This window comes from Corticium candelabrum, chromosome 21 (assembly GCF_963422355.1).
Source record: "Corticium candelabrum chromosome 21, ooCorCand1.1, whole genome shotgun sequence".
NCBI classification, from domain to species: domain Eukaryota; kingdom Metazoa; phylum Porifera; class Homoscleromorpha; order Homosclerophorida; family Plakinidae; genus Corticium; species Corticium candelabrum.
In genome coordinates, this window is record NC_085105.1 from 2484976 (window position 1) to 2504402 (window position 19427).

At 42.6% G+C, this 19427-nt stretch overlaps 2 protein-coding genes across 2 annotated transcripts; both read left to right on the plus strand.

Moving 5' to 3' along the window:
- Window positions 1-8377: 8377 nt before the first annotated feature.
- LOC134196741 (uncharacterized) lies at window positions 8378-11097 on the plus strand. The gene has a single exon (XM_062665963.1). It carries the CDS (start codon window positions 10056-10058, stop codon window positions 10587-10589), a length of 534 nt encoding a protein of 177 aa, XP_062521947.1. The 5' UTR covers window positions 8378-10055; the 3' UTR covers window positions 10590-11097.
- Window positions 11098-15959: 4862 nt separating this feature from the next.
- On the plus strand, window positions 15960-18912 carry LOC134196833 (zinc finger MYM-type protein 1-like). The gene is made up of 3 exons (XM_062666054.1): window positions 15960-16252; window positions 16321-16508; window positions 16569-18912. Exons 1-3 carry the CDS (start codon window positions 16158-16160, stop codon window positions 18845-18847), a joined length of 2562 nt encoding a protein of 853 aa, XP_062522038.1. The 5' UTR covers window positions 15960-16157; the 3' UTR covers window positions 18848-18912.
- The last annotated feature ends 515 nt before the right edge of the window (window positions 18913-19427 follow it).

The following is a 19427-nucleotide window of genomic DNA, read 5'->3' on the forward strand; positions in this document are numbered from 1 at the left end:
TCGCTTGCCCATTCAGGAAGGGCATAACGACACATAATAATAATAATAATAATAATTTCCTCTTTTACAATAGGAATATTTGATGCAATAGAAATTATTGCAAAATAATTTAGAAATGAAACACCATTTATTTCATTGATGCAATAAAATATTATTATTATGCAAAATGTTCTATTGCATAAATAATAATAATAATTTCTATTGCATAACATTTCTATTGCATCACCACAGTAATGCAGTTCCCACCGGAGGCACAGCTAAGTACAGTAACAACACAAGACAAACTACCTCTCTTCAACCCTTGCTACGACATTCCTAATTGTAACTTTTTGTCAACCACCAGAAATAGAAGTCCTTTTTACTAAACCATTTATTGAATAAATACCCTTTGTAAGAACTTTAATTTCAAATTTTTCATTCTTTTCACTGATTCTTGAAATGTACCTCCAAAGCGATCACAAATTCATTCATTTCTCCTCATACCCAATCCTCTTCTCACACATTTTCTCAGAGCCATACTGATCACCTCTTCTCTGCAAATTCCAAAAATGACACCCATACGTACGACGTAATGGGGAACAACTGTCGATCAACCATTAAGTTATGTACTTGTGTTTTCAGACGAATTAACTATAATGAGTAGTTGTTAGAGCGTTGATTGAACTACTACGAGCAGTTGTAGCGTGCACGCATAGTAAGTTGTCAAACCAAAAAGAAAAACAAATCTAGAAATCGTGTTTCGTGTGACTTTGCTGTCTATATATAGAAGTAAATTCTAGCAATTTGTTAGATTTCAGTAATTTTCAATTGTTTTTACTTGCGTGTTAGTGTTATCGCTCATATATTGCGAACCGGATACACTTGGTGACAACGTGTGACCTGCACTTGTCAGTGTCATCATACGTATTGCCGTAATGTCATTGGTCCAGCGTCTTAGTTTCGAGTTACTCTTTGGAACTCAAGTGCTAGCTGAGTGAATCCCACAACTGTGAACAACAGCATGCGACAAACTTGGGGCACAGTAAATCCTACCGAACACACGGATACTGCAACGCTTCTCAGTACACAGTACAGACGAGACGCGAGACATGTTTGTCGAAAACAAAAGGCAACAAGAAGACCTACCTAAATTAAAAGATGTAATTGTAAATTAAATTAAATTGTAAATGTAATTAAATCTACTTTAAATTGTACAGATGCGTCTATTTTCAGACATCTGACATGGTAAACTCATTTGGTTTTTACGTTTACAATAAATAAAGAAAAAATATTGAATCCTAACTTGAATGATCCATATTTCAAAAACAGTGCTAACGATTCAAATGTGTGGACCAAATGGACGGGCTACATTCTTCCTCTCAACATGTCTGATTCAAACAGTGACAGCCAACCGGATTCTCAGTTTGACGAGACAAACGGAGTAGATTGCAGGCCCGTAGGAAGCAAATAAAAAGTGGTACGGCCTAACGCACGCTAAAGGGCGTGGCTTTTAATTTAGTGCGCGTTAAAGCAAGAGACCAATGCTCCAATTAATAATGATTATTTAGTAAACTTTCCAAATAGTGATTCCCTGTGCTCAGACCCTGCTACGAACCTATTCCCAATCTCTGCTAAATCTAAATCATCAGTAAGGTCCTTGTGAACGTGCAGTACCATACAATTATTAAGCCTGATTTGGCTCATTGTGCTTCGAAGGTGAAACTGAATGGCAGTAGGCTGGTGAGGTGACTCACTTAAAGAAGGCGTTGATCTTGTATCGTTTTTCTTTCCAATAACAGGACATTGGCGGAGAAAGAAAGAAGCCGGATGAGGAGCTTTCGCCATTGTCAATAACGCGCGTTATCTGAGGCCAAGAAGAGGGTAGCCTCGTACCCAGGCCCTCTGTATGTCTACCTGTGTGTGTGTGTGTGTGTGTGTGTGTGTGTGTGTGTGTGTGTGTGTGTGTGTGTGTGTGTGTGTGTGTGTGTGTGTGTGTGTGCGTGTACGTGTGTGTGAATGTCTGTCAGTCTGGTTTCAAATTGAATGCCTCCTTATATGTGTTTGTTTTTCCTCTTCTCTCTCTTTCGCTCGCGCAGAGAAGGGTCTGGCTAGGCGAGGCTACAAAAAGTGGTGCGGCCATGCTCCTACGGCCCTGGATTGGAAGTGGCCACGTTATGCTAAATATGTTGCCTTACGATTTGGATCGTGTTGTAGTGACAGTCAAAATCAAAAAAGGTCATCGCTCGTAGGCACACTAAGTCTAGTACTACTCCAGACTCTATGAAGCCTGCAAAACGTGAATCTGCTTCTACTAGGGATTCCTCTGGCCCACTTCTTGCTACAAATAAAAGTAACACTGTACCTGGAACTGCAGCTCCTGCTGCAGCTCCTAGTTCAGCTTCTACTTCGCCTGTTACACCAGTTGTAGACAAGAGGTGGTACTTGAATCTCAGCTTTCGCAAATTCGACACTCCACGGCGTTCTGAATACGTTGTTGTCTGGACCTTTAACATATCTAACTCCTGTGAATGGTAAAAGAAACCAAACGACACTAAAGGTAATTAATTATATGCCGCAAGCTTTTATGCTAGTTATTTACATGATTATGTACTTGAAAATAGATTTATAGAACATAATAATATATACGTTTGTTTGTTTAATAGTGTGTATGATGTTTGTTTATCTTTTTGTTTGTTTGTCCATCTGTTTGTTTGTATTTACTTTGTCTTTTTGTCTGTTTGTCTGCTTGTTTATTTGTGCAATTGGCGGCTAAACAAAACCTAATACATTCCATGTATTTGCTATGTGACTACTAAATATTGGTGCAAATTCAATTTTTCTTGAATACCCTACATTTATACTGGAGGTTGTTGCTAAAGCGTGTTTGTTTACTGTGTTGATGCACATAATACACATGCTCCTATAGCCAAGATGGTGGAGGGGAAAGAGAGAAAATGTTATTATCCGTGGGGCATTACACATCGTTTTGAGATTGATTCAAACAAATCATATGAGTTCAGTGTTTGGATCAAAAGCACACAACCCCATCTTCACAATTTCTTTGGTTTTCTAGCGTAAGACAAAGGCGAAAATCATCTGACCTTCCCATTACTTCCAAGTGAAATTAAGCAGTATTACTCCAACGTCACAACCAAACCGTATTTGAACAATGATGCAAAAGAGTGGACATGGTGGAATGGATTTGTACTTTCAGAACGAGCTGATGACATTCTTCCCACTTCATTTATTAGCTAGATCAGCTGTTGTAGGTATCTCTTCCTTGTAGATCATTCGACGAGTTGTTAGAATATGGCCTAGCAACTGCCAGATTATCAGTGGCCGGCCTCGTCATCCAGTCTCAGGGTCTTGTGGAGCAGGCACACGGGACAGTTCATCACATGCTCGCAGTTAGAAGAGCAGAACAGGATAGTCAATTTATCTTCCATCAATCCAATGTATAACTGTCTTCATGTTGAAAGTTGTACGTATAATAAAGACACTAATTTCTTGTATTTTTTACACAGATGCTATGAATACCCAAAGGCATAGTGCCATTAAGACGTCACCATATGAAGTTGTGTTTGGCCAACCAGCATGTGCTGGATTTTTCCAGGCTGCAGTGTGACGGAACTTGATGAAGATGATGTGCTGAAAGTTTTGCAAGATGGTAGCAGTATTCCTGATGGTATGTAGTATTGTATGAATGTACAATATAGATGTGTGCATGGAGAATTATATGGATGAATGAATGGATGGATGGATGGATGGATATCATATTTGAATGTACATAGTGTTGTGTCGTTACCGACTATATATTGGTTCTATTGCAGCTTGCTTACAGTGTTTACGCAATACTACACAAGACTGGCTAACCATATGCCACAGTCTACTATATAGTGTCATATTCTATGCAAATGAGTACTAGGGGTAGTCCCATAGTCCCTTACTCTACTTCACATAGAATTAATACAACATAAACAAGAATATGGTGGCTAAAATACACTACTGTCTAAGGCTACACACAAGTATGGATGGATGGATGGATTATTTATTTTAATAGATGAAGATACATACTTCTGGTAGACAGTTAAGGGATAGATACATCGTACATACAACTACAAATCCAAATATACAGATTTTTCTAAATATTCTAAATGGATGGATTTTCCATTAATGTTATACTTTAAACTAGTTGATGTTGATGGTGCTCCTATTGAGAACAAACCTGACATTGATGAGTTTGAGTTTGGTGTCAGTGGAGATATGTTTGACAATGTCAGTACTGTCTTAGAAAGTACTGAAGGTGTGAGACAGTTGCATACATACATGTATAATTGTGATGGTAACGTCATATTTTGATGTAGTTGGTGTTAGTGATACTGCTGCTAGGAACAAGAGTACTTGAAATTTACTTCCTGTGGAGCAGCCCAGATCTGATTCCTCCACTCATTCCTATCTTCTGCTAGTATCCTCCAAACCCCATCAAGATTGTAATTCCTCAAATCCGCCAGTACTAAATCGTTCCATCTCATTCTCTGGCCTCCGACTGAGCGTCTACCTTGGGGTGATGCACACACCAAAAGCTTCCTTGGTAGACGAAACTCATCCATGCGCAAGATGTGACCCAATAACCGAAGACGTCTCTGTGTCAGCATGGTGGAGATTCTTTGTACAATTGGCTATCTTTCTGATGGAGGTGTCTCTCTTCTCGTCCCATAGGGACACTCCAGGGATGGAGCGGAGGCTTTTCATCACAAAACTCTGTAACCGGTGTATCTGTGGCTCCAGAAGTACTGCTGTTTCCAAACCATATAAGAGGGTGGAAAGAACTACAGAGACAAAGATGTTCAGCTTGATGGTAGACTTGATCTTCCTCTGGTGCCAAAGGATGCGGTTAAGTGACCCATATGACTGAGATGCTCTGGAGATCCGTGTTTATATCTCAACGTCAAAGGTGCAATTGTTAGAAAGATAACTTCCAAGGTACTGAAAGGATGGTACCACCTCAATGGGATCACAATCAGGATGCAGAGAAATGGGAGATGGAGGATGGGTATCAGCTCCAGGTAGGACAGCTAGAGGCTTGGTCTTCTTATAGTTGACGGTAAGTCTCATGTATGGCAAGACGAATCCAGAGATTTCAGCAAGGTAGACAGACTTTCATAAGAATCAGATATCAATGCCATATCATCAGCATATTCAATGTCTGATCAGCATATTTAATGTCTGAACTGACACCTCTGATGTAAGCTTCTTCCTGTTTCCTACCAGGTCAGCATCCAGAAGATATGACAAGCGCACACCTACGTCTGGTTGGTGATCAGTAATGACAAGTCGAATCACAGAGTCAAAGTAGAGGTTGAATAAGATTGGAGCAAGCACACAACCCTGTTTGACACCACTAGATACAGAGAAATGATCTGAGATTTTACCATAGGTCCTTATTGCGGCAGAAGTGTTACTGTGCAATGCTTCAATAATTTTGAGCAACCTAGATGGCAAGTGGTAACAATACTGAAGAACAGACCAGAGAGCTGCTCTATTGATTGAATTGTAGGCCTTGCGGAGGTCTACAAAACAGATGTATAAAGGACGATGGTACTCCCTGGCTTTTTCCATTAACACCTTGAAAGAAAAGAGGTGGTCGGTGCACCCTCTGCCCTTGCGGAAACCACACTGATTCTCACGCAAGAGGGCCTCCGCTCTGGGTTTGATCCTGTTCAATATAACACGAGTAGAAACCTTGCTGGGGATGCTCAAGAGGGCAATGCCTCTATAGTTCTCGCACTCGGAACGACTTCCCTTCTTGTGAAGAGTGACAATGAGGTGGTTCAACCATTCTGAGGGAATACTCTCGCTGCTCCAGATGAAGTTAAACAGTGAAGTGAGCCAGCAGATGGTTTCGCCTCCTCCCAACTTCAGCAACTCAGCAGATATGCCGTCATCTCCTGGAGCCTTACCATCTCTGAGCTGTGTGATAGCTACCTGAATCTCATCTTCAGATATGGGCTGGGGCAAGTTTCCATCATCTGGGAATAGTTCTCTGTAAGATGGTGTGGCAGCAATGATGTCTGGTAGTGCATCAGTATCCAACTGGCAGCTCGATGAGCAACAATTAGACACTTCTGCAAAGTGTTGTGCCCAACGTTGAAGCTTGTCAATGTCACTTAAGAGAATGGATCTATTCTTTGCTAGGATGTTGAATGATGAAGGCTTGTATGCCTGTTTCTTAAGTAGCTTGAGCTCTTTGACTACGCTCCCACCACAACCTAGTTGCTGTAACATGTTTGCTTTCTTTTCAGCTTCTACTGCTCTAGCACTCCACCAGGCATTCCTTGCTTTGTCAGCAGCCACCTTGGCTAAACTTCTCAGTCTGCGATACTCTGCCAAGGTATTTGGATGTTGCTGGTCATCAATACTAGATATGTTGCGTAGGTGTAGCCACGCTTCTTTCTTCTTCCTGGAGAGGTTTCTCACTTCTTCTGTGATCCAATCAGCCTCCTTCTTCTTTGGCAAGGGTGGTAGGTTGCCGATGGCTTCCTGAATGGCTGACTTGAAGGAGGCCCACTCATCCTCAATACTAGGTAAACATGGACTAGGGGTAGCATGGTGGCTGACATAAGCATCTGCGAGAGATGCACGAAAGGCTAATATTTTGTCCGATGGTAAAACTTGGTCTGTCGAGGAAGAGGAGGATGATGATACTGACGACGCTTCGTTTTAATCTTAAATCGAAAGGTGGAGACGACGAGCTCGTGGTCTGATTGATGGTAAACTCCCCGGTAAACACGCGTGTCCATACCAGAAGAACAATGTTTGACACTAACTAGTATATAGTCTATGACATGATCAGGATTGGAACGGTCACCATTGCGATGCCAAGTATACTGATGTTGTGACTTGTGCCGAAACCAGGTGTTAGTAATAAGAAGTTTGTTGGTGACACAAAAATCTACCCAATTGACCCACGTTGTGCCATTAGCAGGGCCTTAACCCAGTATCCGGGGATTTTGTCGTGCAACCTCCTCATTGGTAATCCCCGGATACTGGGTTCAGGCCCTGCTAATGGCACGACGTGGGTCAATTGGGTTGGCGTCCTAATCTGTTCCGTGTTCGTTTTGTGATGAACAGAAAACAGCAGCATTCAAAACCAAGCTCACTACAAAGTCTAAGTCGTATGCCTTTCTTCACGCAAAAGGCAAGACTAGACTGTCTTGTTGGAATGTTCAATCTGCGGGTTCTCTTAGTTCTCAAAGCTTCAAGCTTTGTCAAATCGTTAGAACAATGCTTGACAAACACACACACACACACACACACACACACACACACACACACACACACACACACACACACACACACCTAATCTTGATATCATGATACATTTGCAGTTGATTTCTATGACTCTCCTACTGAGAGAACGAGTGAGTTTGGTCCTACTAAAGATAGCTTTGAAGATGTCGAGACAGCGGAGAGTAGCAAAGGTGAGAAGATACCCAAAACAGTCTAAGAACATGATTACTTGAGTGTACTGCATCGTTATCTAAACAAAAACCAGTAAGTGTGTGTGCTGTCTGATGAAAGTGTCATTGATATCATTACTGCTAAATGTGATTCTGAACATGTCACTAGTGATGATGACAACAGGGGCATGGAATACTACACACGTTGTTGTGCATGCTTTACATCTTATTTGCTACTTCAGATGGCTGGTTAGGGACACGTGAACAGCATGTTCAGAAGAGGAAACGAGCACTAGTGCACTACAAACAAGCAGCGCAAAATCAAAAAAAGAAGCAGACAAGAAACAAGCGTGTGTGGCTACAAGCTCATGTTGTAGGAGAGTATGTCACGGTCAAGATTCCATCTCAAGACCGAACATCTTCTGACCTTCCCAGGCTGCCAGCCGTAATAGTTCAAGGTAAGAGATCTAAACGATTCTCGTACCGTTTGAGGTAAGTGTATCAATTCAAACTTGTTTTTCAACAAGTGAGGGCATAATTCTCAAAACAGGTCAATGCATGAAGTTCTGAACAGGATGTATGATGAAAACACCTTGGAGAAGTATTCTGGGAAAATTGGAGGTCTTGATGACAATAACTGGCAAAGTGATAGCCGGATTTCATCAAGAACCCTTTATGGGTAATTACGTTGCAATCGGGAGTATCGCGAGCATGCGCAGTCCGCGAGTTTGACGTCACGTAGCACCGAAACGACGCCATCTTCGGCGACCGCGTGTGCACCGCTAGATAGTCTTTGATATATACTAGCAGCGCGCAATATACGGGACAATTTTTACTCCAAAAGATTTTTCAGTACGCATGGCTGAAGTTCGCCATGCCACGTGACAACAGTATATACATAATTATTCACAACGTCATAGAGATCGCTATGTCCAAAATATACTTATGACGTCGTTTCGAATCCGATCCGAAGTCATTTGGTGGCGTATTCGCGCACATTCCAATCCGTATGTGAGTCACGCCCGCGGCAACCGTTTGTGCTGTGGAGTCATTATTGTTGGTGCGTTGAGAGAATACAAAGTCGCAAGGCGAAGTACATCAATGTGTCGAATTGTGTTGATGAAGTGATAGCCAAATTTCTCGTTCTTCTAGTGGCGTTTTCGGCACCTACGGAAGCCGATCTGGGAGGCGTTACCCTGCACAGGATGTAAGACAATGCACTGATTACACACGCCAAAACGTACTTGAACGGCATCGGCCCAAAGCCAAAGTTAGCGAAAGCATTGCTCAGGTTAGTGTAGACACGTTCGCAGTTTTGACAAACTTGTTGCTCTCGGCGAGCATGCCGATACGCTGCGCACGTCTTTAGCGTCGATATCGGCATGGAAAATTGTCACCGACTGCTTAGCGAACTTGTCTACTGGTGCTGAGTTGCTAACTAAAGCTATTACAATCGATTTTGTGATTTATATTGGTAGTTAGAGTACAGAGGTAGTCGACATGTATGCAGATTATATAGTTTCCCGGATGACATGTTGGGCCATAAAGGGAGAGGCAGCAACACTGGCCAGACCAAGACGAGGACAGCGTGTAACATACCATTGCAAATGCAAAAAAAAGGATGTTTGTTGGCTAAGATGTGCCCTTGTGTCCGAAGTGGTGTTTCTTGCCACAGCAAAGGCCATCATGGCAGGCACTGCAAGAATGGAACATCTCAGTCACCGTGTGCAACAAGTGTACAAACCAAACAAAAGCAAGGAAAAGCATGTATTTCTGCAACATCTGCATTCTTTAAAACTCCATCAAGTACTTGTACAACTTCTGTCTCCACTACAACACCTGGGTTCACTACTGCGTGTGTCTCCAATGATACATTCGTGCCTAGTCCTACTACAGCTGTCTGCACAACAACAACAATCCAATCTAATACATGTACATTAGTTTAATCAAGTCAACCATCGACATCACTCGTCCACTATCCTAGAGGCACTCAACCCAGAATTGCATCATTCTTTAACATTAGGACGCACAAAACTACATTGTTTGTCTCTTCCATAACTCAGCCAAATACATCACTTGTCCTCAAACGAGCAACGCAACCAAAACAAGAATCTGTCAGTGCAAGCAACTATATCATCATTCTTCAAAGACCCATCACAATTCCACCAAGTAGTATGTCATCTACTAAGCAAGAGTTACCAGTAAAGTCGTACAGTGGCTGCAAATGCAGAAACTGTGGAGTTACGAAGAAATGTCCATGCCGACAAGAAGGAAATGTTTGTACACCTTCTTGTTGTAGAAGATTCTGTCTGAATTGCCCTGGGCATGCACCCTTTGTGTCATTGGCAGTCAGTGACTTCCAACAGGACAGCATTAGTCTACCAAGCCGACAACAGTGGTTGCCTGATTTGCAGCTGTGTGTGAAAGAACGCAAGGAGCTGATAAACAACCAGTGTCTCACCAATGCACACATTCAGCAGCCCAAAGTTACTCAAGAAGCAGTTTCCCAATGTGGATGGCCTGTATTCTCCTTTGGTTGGAACAAGCATAATTGGATTTGATTCAGTTACTAATAGTGCTGTACAAATCCACAACGTTAATTCATCACACTGACTAATGTCTACAGCTGGCATTTTGTCTAGGAACTGTGTCGATGTATTTGACAGCTTGGCAGGGGACACTCTTGATATTTCATTGACACGCCAGCTAGCAGACATGTACAAGACATTGGCGGATGAGGATGGAGCAGTAAAGGTTATAAGAAAGCCTGTTCAGCAGCAGCACACAGGAAAAGAAAACTGTGGGCCATTTGAAATTGCTTTTGCAGCAACTGTTTGCAGTGGCCTTGACCCCAGTGCTTGTGCTTTCTTTGAGTGCGCTCTCCATCAACACATATGTGAAGGGTTTGAGACTGGCACAATACGGCTCTTTCCACAAGGTCTACCTTCAATGAAACGGGCAAAAGAGATGAAAACCTATGTTAGCATTCACTGCAATTGCTATGAACACATGTCAGGTTCTGAAATGGTGCAGTGCAATGGACATCAGAGGTGGTATCATTTCAATTGTATAAATTGTCACGGTAAGGCAAGAGACAAGATTTTGCAGCAAGAGTCACCACTGCAATTCCAGCCATTGACATTGAGCTAATGAGAGAGATTATTTCTGAGCAAAACAGTCAGTGTATCTTGGTCTTTGTGTAGTAGTAGTAGTAGTAGTAGTAGTAGTAGTAGTAGTTGTTGTTGTTGTTGTTGTTGTGTGCATATGTCTGCATGTTTAAATAATGTCATCTGGGTTTCAAGGTACTTGACCTTGTATCTGTTCATCAGAAAGCTAGTTAAATAGTAAATGCAAAGCTGAAGAGTTCTTAACCTGATACATCAGACTTGACAGCATGTAGTTATATTTGGCAGGAACCCTGCCTTTAATAAACATGAGTTTATTGAAAATTTCTGATTGTACAAACATGTCGTGTATGGACTACTCAATTTGTTAATGACTAGTAAATTATATAACCAGTTTCCTCTATTTTGTTCATTATAACCTAATCATCACTCCCAAAACCCATCAACATGATTAGAGAGGACTCTGGTTCAAAACCATTCTCCATTGAATTGCCATAACGAATTGGAAGTTGTTCATTTAGTCTTGAAACAAGTACCTGTGTCATAAAGCAGTGGATTATTAGAGACATTTCAACTGAAACTCTTTCCACAACTAACTGACTAGAAGATAGAGGCCTCTAAGATTTGACTTTACTCATAAATCTCAAAAAGTGGACTTCTCCTGACTTGCGTAGCTACAAATTAATTAATTCGATTCGCACTTGGATTGGTGTCACGACGTAAGCTCCTGTCTGTTGTGGCTGTCTTTTTGTAAGACTGCAAGTTTCTTTGTGAATTCGCAAATGGTCTAGCCTGTTAACGAACAGTCTAGCTCATGTTCCCATGCATTGTGTCTACCGATTCGAGAATTGTCTAGCCCATATGCAAATTCACAAATGGTCTGGCCCGTTTGCGAATGGTCCGGATTCGAATTTGGTCTGTATCAAAGTCACGCACTCTCACTTAGAATACATGTCACGTGACCATGGTATAAATTACTTATCAATGATTAGCGTGCTATATGGCTTTTATCTGTCTGGAGTGGAGTTGATACGGACCAAATGAGCAATTGTGTTCCCCAAACTGCCACCATGGCAGAAGGTGCTGCAATAACACAAAAGTTGATAGATAGTAATGAAGATACTGACACAGTTGTTAATCCATCTACCAATACAGTATATTCTGGTTACCTAAACGTCACCTAACCCTAGAAGACAAACGGCATCTGCTACGCAATGATCAAATGGTTGACTGACAGTCACATTGCAGTAGGACAAGAACTACTGAAAAAGCAATTTCAAAATGTAAGTAGTTCAATTGCGTCACCTCTCATTGGAACTGGTTTTATGTAAAGTGTGTCACGTCCTAAAGACAGAGCCATTATTGTTCATCAGACAACTTGACATTGTCATTGTTGTTTACACAGATCTAATTAGACAGCACTCTGCCTATTTACATTTGTCTCTTTCTCTCCACTTCTCATATACTTCCTGTGTGTGTGTGTGTGTGTGTGTGTGTGTGTGTGTGTGTGTGTGTGTGTGTGTGTGTGTGTGTGTGTGTGTGCTGAGCTGCTTAAGTTGGGAGAAGGGGAAACCATCTGCTGGCTCACTTCACTGTTCAACTCAATCTGGAGCAGTGAGAGTATTCCCTCAGATTGGTTGAACCACCTCATTGTCCCTCTTCACAAGAAGAGAAGTCGTTCCGAATGTGACAACTATAGAGGAATTGCCCTTTTGAGCATCCTAGCAAGATTTCTACTCGTGTTATATTGAACAGGATCAAACCCAGAGCGAAGGCCCTCTCGCGTGAGAAGCAGCGTGGTTTCCACAAGGGCAGAGGGTGCACCATCCAAATCTTTTCTCTCAGGGTGTTGATGGAAAAGCCAGGGAGTACCATCGTCCATTATACATCTGTTTTGTAGACCTCTGGTTCAATCAATAAAGCAGCTCTCTGGTCTGTTCTTCAGTATTGTTAGCACTTGCCATCTAAGCTGCTCAAAATCATTGAAGCATTGCACAGTAACACCTCTGCCGCTGTAAGGACCTATGGTAAAATCTCAGATCATTTCTCTGTTTCTAGTGGTGTCAAACAGGGTTGTGTGCTTGCTCCAACCTTATTCAACCTCTACTTTGACTCCGTGATTTGACTTGTCATTACTGATCACCAACCAGATGTAGGTGTGTGCTTGTCATATCTTCTGGATGCTGACCTGTTAGGAAACAGGAAGAAGCTTACATCAGTGGTGTTAGCGACAGACCTTGAATATGCTGATGATATGGCATTGATATCTGATTCTTATGAAAGTCTACCTACCTTGCTGGAATCTCTGGGTTTGTCTTGCCATCACACGGGGCTTACCATCAACTACAAGAAAACGAAGCTTCTAGCTGTCCTACCTGGAGTGATGCCCATCCTCCAGCTCCCATTTTTCTGCATCCTGATTGTGATCACATTGAGGTGGTACCATCTTTCCAGTACCTTGGAAGTTTCCAACAATTGCACCTTGAACGTTGAGATATCGACATGGAACATCTCAGTCATATGGGTTAAAGGAGAACTCTCACCAAATACTAAAACTTGTTGAAAGAAAGATACAAGGCCTGGTATCTTCCTGCAGGAAACCTACGGTCCAGACAGCCACAGAAGCAGAGAATCGGCAACGAGTTGTTCAGACGATTCCCTGTATGTACACAAAGTCTTACTCTCTCGAAGTAACTACTTTTGGTTTAACCATACCAAGTGCTCCTAACGCACCCAAATTCAGCGAGACATGATCTATGAACTAATCTAAGAAGAGTCTCCTTTCTCCTTCTGAGGTTGTATTGCCACAGTCGATACTTGCGTGATAACTTTGGGGTCCCAGTTTGCTTTACTCAATAAATCACAACTTGACACCATATGTCTCACAATCCTTACCTTGAAATGTGCACAGATATCGGTCAGTCCCTGACTAGTCAATGTCAGTACTGTCACCAAACATTCAGCCAACAAGGCCTCCACAACCACGAGCATTTCTGCCGTCAGAGAACATCCATTCCTCCGATATAGCCTATGGTGACCTTGGCCTGCATCGTTTCTCATTGGAATGAACGCAGCGAAAGGAAAGGAAAAGTGTGTGTGTGTGTGTGTGTGTGTGCGCGCGCGCACGCGCACACACACCCATGCTCTCAATATAATTGTTATTAGACTATATTGTTATCTAGGGCATTCGATTTGCCCATTCCAACCATTCTGGTATACTAAGAATACGGGAATAATCATTGGATTTGTATTCCGGAATGATCAGTTATATCCCGAGTAATTAATTAAACCACTTCGTTGACCAGTTTACTCGGTTTATAGGTTTACTACAGGTGTGAGAATGAAAGGAATACAACTGCTCGTTTTGACTAAACTGCAAACCATACATGCGCACTAGCTCGTCAGCCATGACAACAGACCTAGGGAAACTACTGCGCATGCGTTCCGCATTCCGGAATGCGACCGAGTTCAATTTGGAATGAATATTCTCTTCATTCTGGAATGGTTGGAATGGACAAATTAATTAATGCACCCCCAAAAATAGTCATTTGTTGCATGTGCTACACTTAGTATCAGGGAGTGCGGTAGCACTCCCTATGTAGGGATGCGAAGAATCTAAAATGGCGGCCCACACAAAAGTATCCAAACGCATTCGAACCGGATCTCTCAGAACTCATTACAGAGATCTCGGACCCACGTAGCGCTCAACTTCAAACATTCCTAATGGTAGCCAGCCTATCACCCCTGACACTAAGCGCCTCAGAAGCCTGCTATCGGCAAGTAAAAAACCTGATTTATTCTTTCACATTTCACATTTAACATTTCACATTTCACTTTTGTCAGCCAGGCTAGCGCCTCACTCAAAGCACCTACAACGACGAGAGCCACACCAAACGATTCGCTCTTGTCCTAAGAATTGCACTGACTCAACAGCTAGAAATGTGCAAAGTCACCTTGTATCAGTCAACTGCTGCCATGCAATTCCACGTAGTGCTTCCCACAACGCCATGTTGTTCCGGTACATGTGACTACCGTTTGGAAGCCTAGCTGCCTCTTCCACCTGCTGCTGCATCCTGCTTACAGTTGCGTGTAGTTAAACATGTAGGACTATGTTCAACGGTGCGGCCTCCTGTCTGACTTTCTGGGCATGTAAGCGTGTATCTCTTCCGTGGAACCCTAGGTAATGGGAGTTGTTTATAGATGCAATCAGTGTTATTACGTACATCCGTCAGCTGCTATGTCCTTCCGTGTATGCTGAGCGTAACTTGGGAGTTGTCTAGAGATGCAATCAAAGATTGAAATCCCGGGCCAGCTGCACACGTTTACTAGGACTGTCATTTCCATTTCAAACTACACAAGTCTAAAAACATTTTGAGAAAATGATGGGTATGTAGGGATGGGTATGTACTTATGTTATTTATGCCCATCTCCTACATCACAATAAGGTCACTTGAGGAGATACGGTACCTATACTGGAATGTGCAACGTCTAATTACAGCCTGGAATTTGTGGCCTAGGGTGGGAGGGGGCGGGACAAAGAGTGCAACCTTCACGTGGTCTGTCCTGGGGTTTTGAGCATGAAAGTATTCTCACTTGTTCAAAATGTGATGCACTCGGTTTACTAAAACTGCCATTTCCATCTTCGGGGCATATATACACACACACACACACACACACACACACACACACACACACACACACACACACACACACACACACACACACACACACGTGCTCGCGTAATATACTTTTAACATAGCTAAAAATATATGAAACAAGTCCAAAAACATTTTGAGAAAATGATGGGTATGTAGGGATGGGTATGTACTTACGTCATTTATGCCCATCTCCTACATCACAATCTTTTAAATTTACCTATGTCGCTTGCAGCAGTTGTGAATGTGATGTACGAGATGGACATAAATGACATAAGTACATACCCATCCCTACATACCCATCATTTTCTCAAAATGTTTTTGGACTTTTATAAAACGGTTTGTGCTTGCCTTTACATTCTACTGTCTAGGGACGTTGAGAGATAGAACAGATGTTAAAATAGCCACCAGAGTCCTAGATGTACACAGCACGTGATGTACAGATATCACATGAACACAGAGGACGTTGTCCGTCTAGCTCACCAGTGCCTCGCTGACTCTGTGGTTATAACGTATTACCCAGCTCCCCGTCTGTTGTGGCTCTTGTTTTGTCTTTTGTAGGACTGCAACTTCCTTTGCGAATTCGCAAATGGTGTAGCCCATTCGCAACGGTCTAGATTCGAAACGGTCTTACTCTAGCTCGCGTTCCCATCCTGTCTGGAGAGTCGCGAATTGTAGCCTATAGCCCGTATGCGAATTCGCAAACGGTCCGGATTCGCATTTGGTCCGTATCCAGTGGCGTAGCCAGGCATCTATTTTACCGGGCATATGCCCGGGCAACTTTTTGCTTTGCCCGCGTATTTTAGGTGACATAAATTCAAGTTCAACGCATTTCTATAAACAGTCGGGAACACCGTGATAGAGGAGTCCCGCCCACGGAACTGTCCCGGATGCCGACTAATATCAATTCTCAGCGTCTGATTCGTTGAATTCGCTCAATGCAGGAGAAGATGGATGCGTCAGAGTCTAACGCTAAGCGTAGAAAGCGAAAGCGACATACTGTGACTCTGAATGACTTTTGGGGACCCAAAAGGTATCATTTCTCGTAGATACCAGTGTAATGATTTGGTGTACTTGTAGAAAATGTTTGTGGTTAATTAGAATTGAAAACGGTGACAAAACGGGCGATTCAGACGATATGCCTAACAAAATTCAGCAAGCCATACCTGAAAGCGCTGAGTCTGCCTACGAAGCCCCGGATGATTCTGGTTCTGGAGAAGACATGGCAAATACCGAGCCTGGTAATGCTAGGAGTACTGTGTGTTCAACATCTTTGGAGATCATATCAAGTACATATGTACATATTCTTTCCAGGCATTCATGATTGATTTATGTTGTGTTCTCTACAGAGTTGGACATTTCCACGAGGTTTCAGAGCGGCCCTTCCCAACCGGTCTGTCAGTTTCCTTCTAAAAATTTTGGAAAGGGAAAACACTCATGTAGAAGATCGTTTGTTGCCACCTGGTACACAACATATCCATGGTTGGAATACTCGATAAAATTTGACCGAGCCTACTGCTTTGCCTGTCGTCATTACTGCCTTGGCAGTGCAAGCGGCCGTGCCGACACAGCGTTTACCAGTATAGGTTTCGGCGACTGGAAGCATGGTACTGGTAATAAAGGAGCATTTCTGATCCATGCCAGTTCGGCACATCACAGGAATGCTATGGCAGAATGGCATGAGCGGCGACTGGATGACTGTAACAGCCAGCGTCGACGAGTTGAAGACCTCTTTGCAGAAGAAGATGAACGCGTTGTTCTTTCTAACAGACACTATTTAAAATGTCTGGCGGAGGTTATCCTCTTGTGTGCTAAACAGAATCTTGCACTTCGTGGGCACGATGAATCGGAGGAGTCATCGAATCCAGGCAATTTTTTGGCTGTATTTGAGCTTCTTGCAAGGCATGATCACGAATTGTTCAAACGAATTGAAACGCTCCCCGGTAACGTAAGTTATAAGTCTCCAGAGATTCAAAACGCTTTGATCCAGTTGATGGCTGATATGGTACGAGAGAAAATATGCAGTGAAGTACAAAGGAGTGGCTATTTTTGTCTTATTTGCGACGAAAGTAAAGATGTAGCAAAGAATGAACAGCTTGCAGTTGTTCTGCGCTATGTTCTAGACGGGACTGTTCATGAGCGGTTTATATCTTTCTTACCTCTTGGCAACCTTGCAGCAGACGGGATAGCAGAGGAGATCTGTCAAGTGTTGACAAGGAACAAACTTACCTTGCAGAACTGCATTGCTCAAACCTACGATGGTGCTAGTGTCATGAGCGGAAAGCACACCGGCGTTCAGAAGAGAATCAGAGACATTGCTCCGAAAGCCGTCTACACGCATTGCTACGCACATAGGCTGAACCTTGTTGTCGTTGATTCTGTAAAGTCCGTCTCCTCGGCGAGTGTGTTCTTTGACGTCCTTCAGAGGCTGTACGTCTTTGTTTCATCTTCTGCTGTTCACCCAATTTTCTTAGAAGCTCAAAAACGTCACTATCCGCAACGTTGTGAGAGCGTCACGCTGAAGAGACTTTCAGACACACGATGGACCTGTCGAATAGACTCTATACGAGCAATGCTTAAATCCTTTACAGCAGTAGTCGATGCCTTATCCTCTTTGACAAATGCTAGCAACAGCGAAAGAGCCATTTTAGCTGCAGGTCTATTGTCACGAGTGAAATCGTTAGAGTTTACCTCAAACTTGGTTATTTTCGAAAAGCTGCTGACTATTACAAAAAATCTGTCCGATCAGTTGCAAGCTGAAGATTTAGATCTGTCTGGAGCCGTTGATTTGTTAGAGACTGTGATAGAGCAATTGGTGGAGACCAGGGAATCCGGGTGGGACGATACATGGCAGCAAATTCTTCACTTGGCACAAACCTGCAGCGTTAATATGGATGTTTCTGATGGATCACGCAGTCGTGGTGATCCTGGACTTGTTACCGGTCGTCGCACTCGGAAACAAAAGGAAATTACTGATTGCGTTTTAACAGAGACTACTGGGCAGCGATTAACTGATTATTTCACCAACGATCAAGATCCCCTGGATGACGTGGCAAGAACGAAAATTCATTTACGACGAAAGCTTTTCTTACCGGTGATAGACCAAATGCTGCAGGAACTGGAATCAAGATTCAGCAACGATGGACGATCCCTTATGAAGTCAATTCAGGCTTGTAGTCCACAGTCCCGAAACTTCCTTCAAGCAGACGCCATTAATGCCTTAGTGGTACATTACGACATAAACCGTGAGGAAATTGGTTATGAAACTCATCAGGCAAGAAAATTTCTTAATGCATCTATGTGTGAAATGAAGTCTATCGCCGACGTCATTAGAGTTCTTACGCCGGTCAAAGCAGCTTTTCCGCATCTTATATCTGCCTTGCAGATAGCGTTGACTGTTGGGGTGACATCTGCCTCATGTGAGAGAACTTTCTCTAGTTTGAAGAGGCTGAAGACTTACACGAGACAATCGATGCTGCAAAGCCGAATGAACAGTCTAGCGATTTTGACCATAGAGAAAGATGTAGTTGAAACGTTAGATTTAGAGAGGGTAGTTACGAAATTTGCAAGTTTAGAATTTGGAAGATGCCGAAGATTAAGTCTAGTTAGCAAAAGCACAAAATTTTAGTGCTCTATAGAACAGCTTGTATTCTAACTGAGCTAATTATGAGTACATGATTAGGTTTTGTTCGATTGGTTTGTGAAATTGATGGATATGGGCAATGCCCGGTCAGTCCCTAAGGGCATGGCTACGCCACTGCCGTATCACCAGTACCTTTCATTCGTACTAGTTAATAATAATAATAATTCGCATCCAGATAGGACACAGAACTCTCTGGAGTAACAACAAACAAGAACCACACAGACAATTTAGTAACAGACATTGTAACTAGACAAGCAGTAGCACAATTATGTATCTATATATCTTTGTAACGAGTACTAAAAAATGTTCATCTCCTCATTAATATCACGACATAACATACTATGTCTGTACACATGCCAGGACATTGAACCAACTAATCTGTTCGGTGACTCCGTGGCTCTCTTCATAAAGCGCAACTGTAAGCTTTTCATCTTGACATCCGCTTCTTCGAATCCGGTGAGCCATTGACAAAGCGAGTTCCTCTGTGACATTTCTAATCCTCTTCTCACCTCCTTTCGATATGCCTTGTTTACTGCCTTAGTTACTGACGACCTGTTAAAATTTC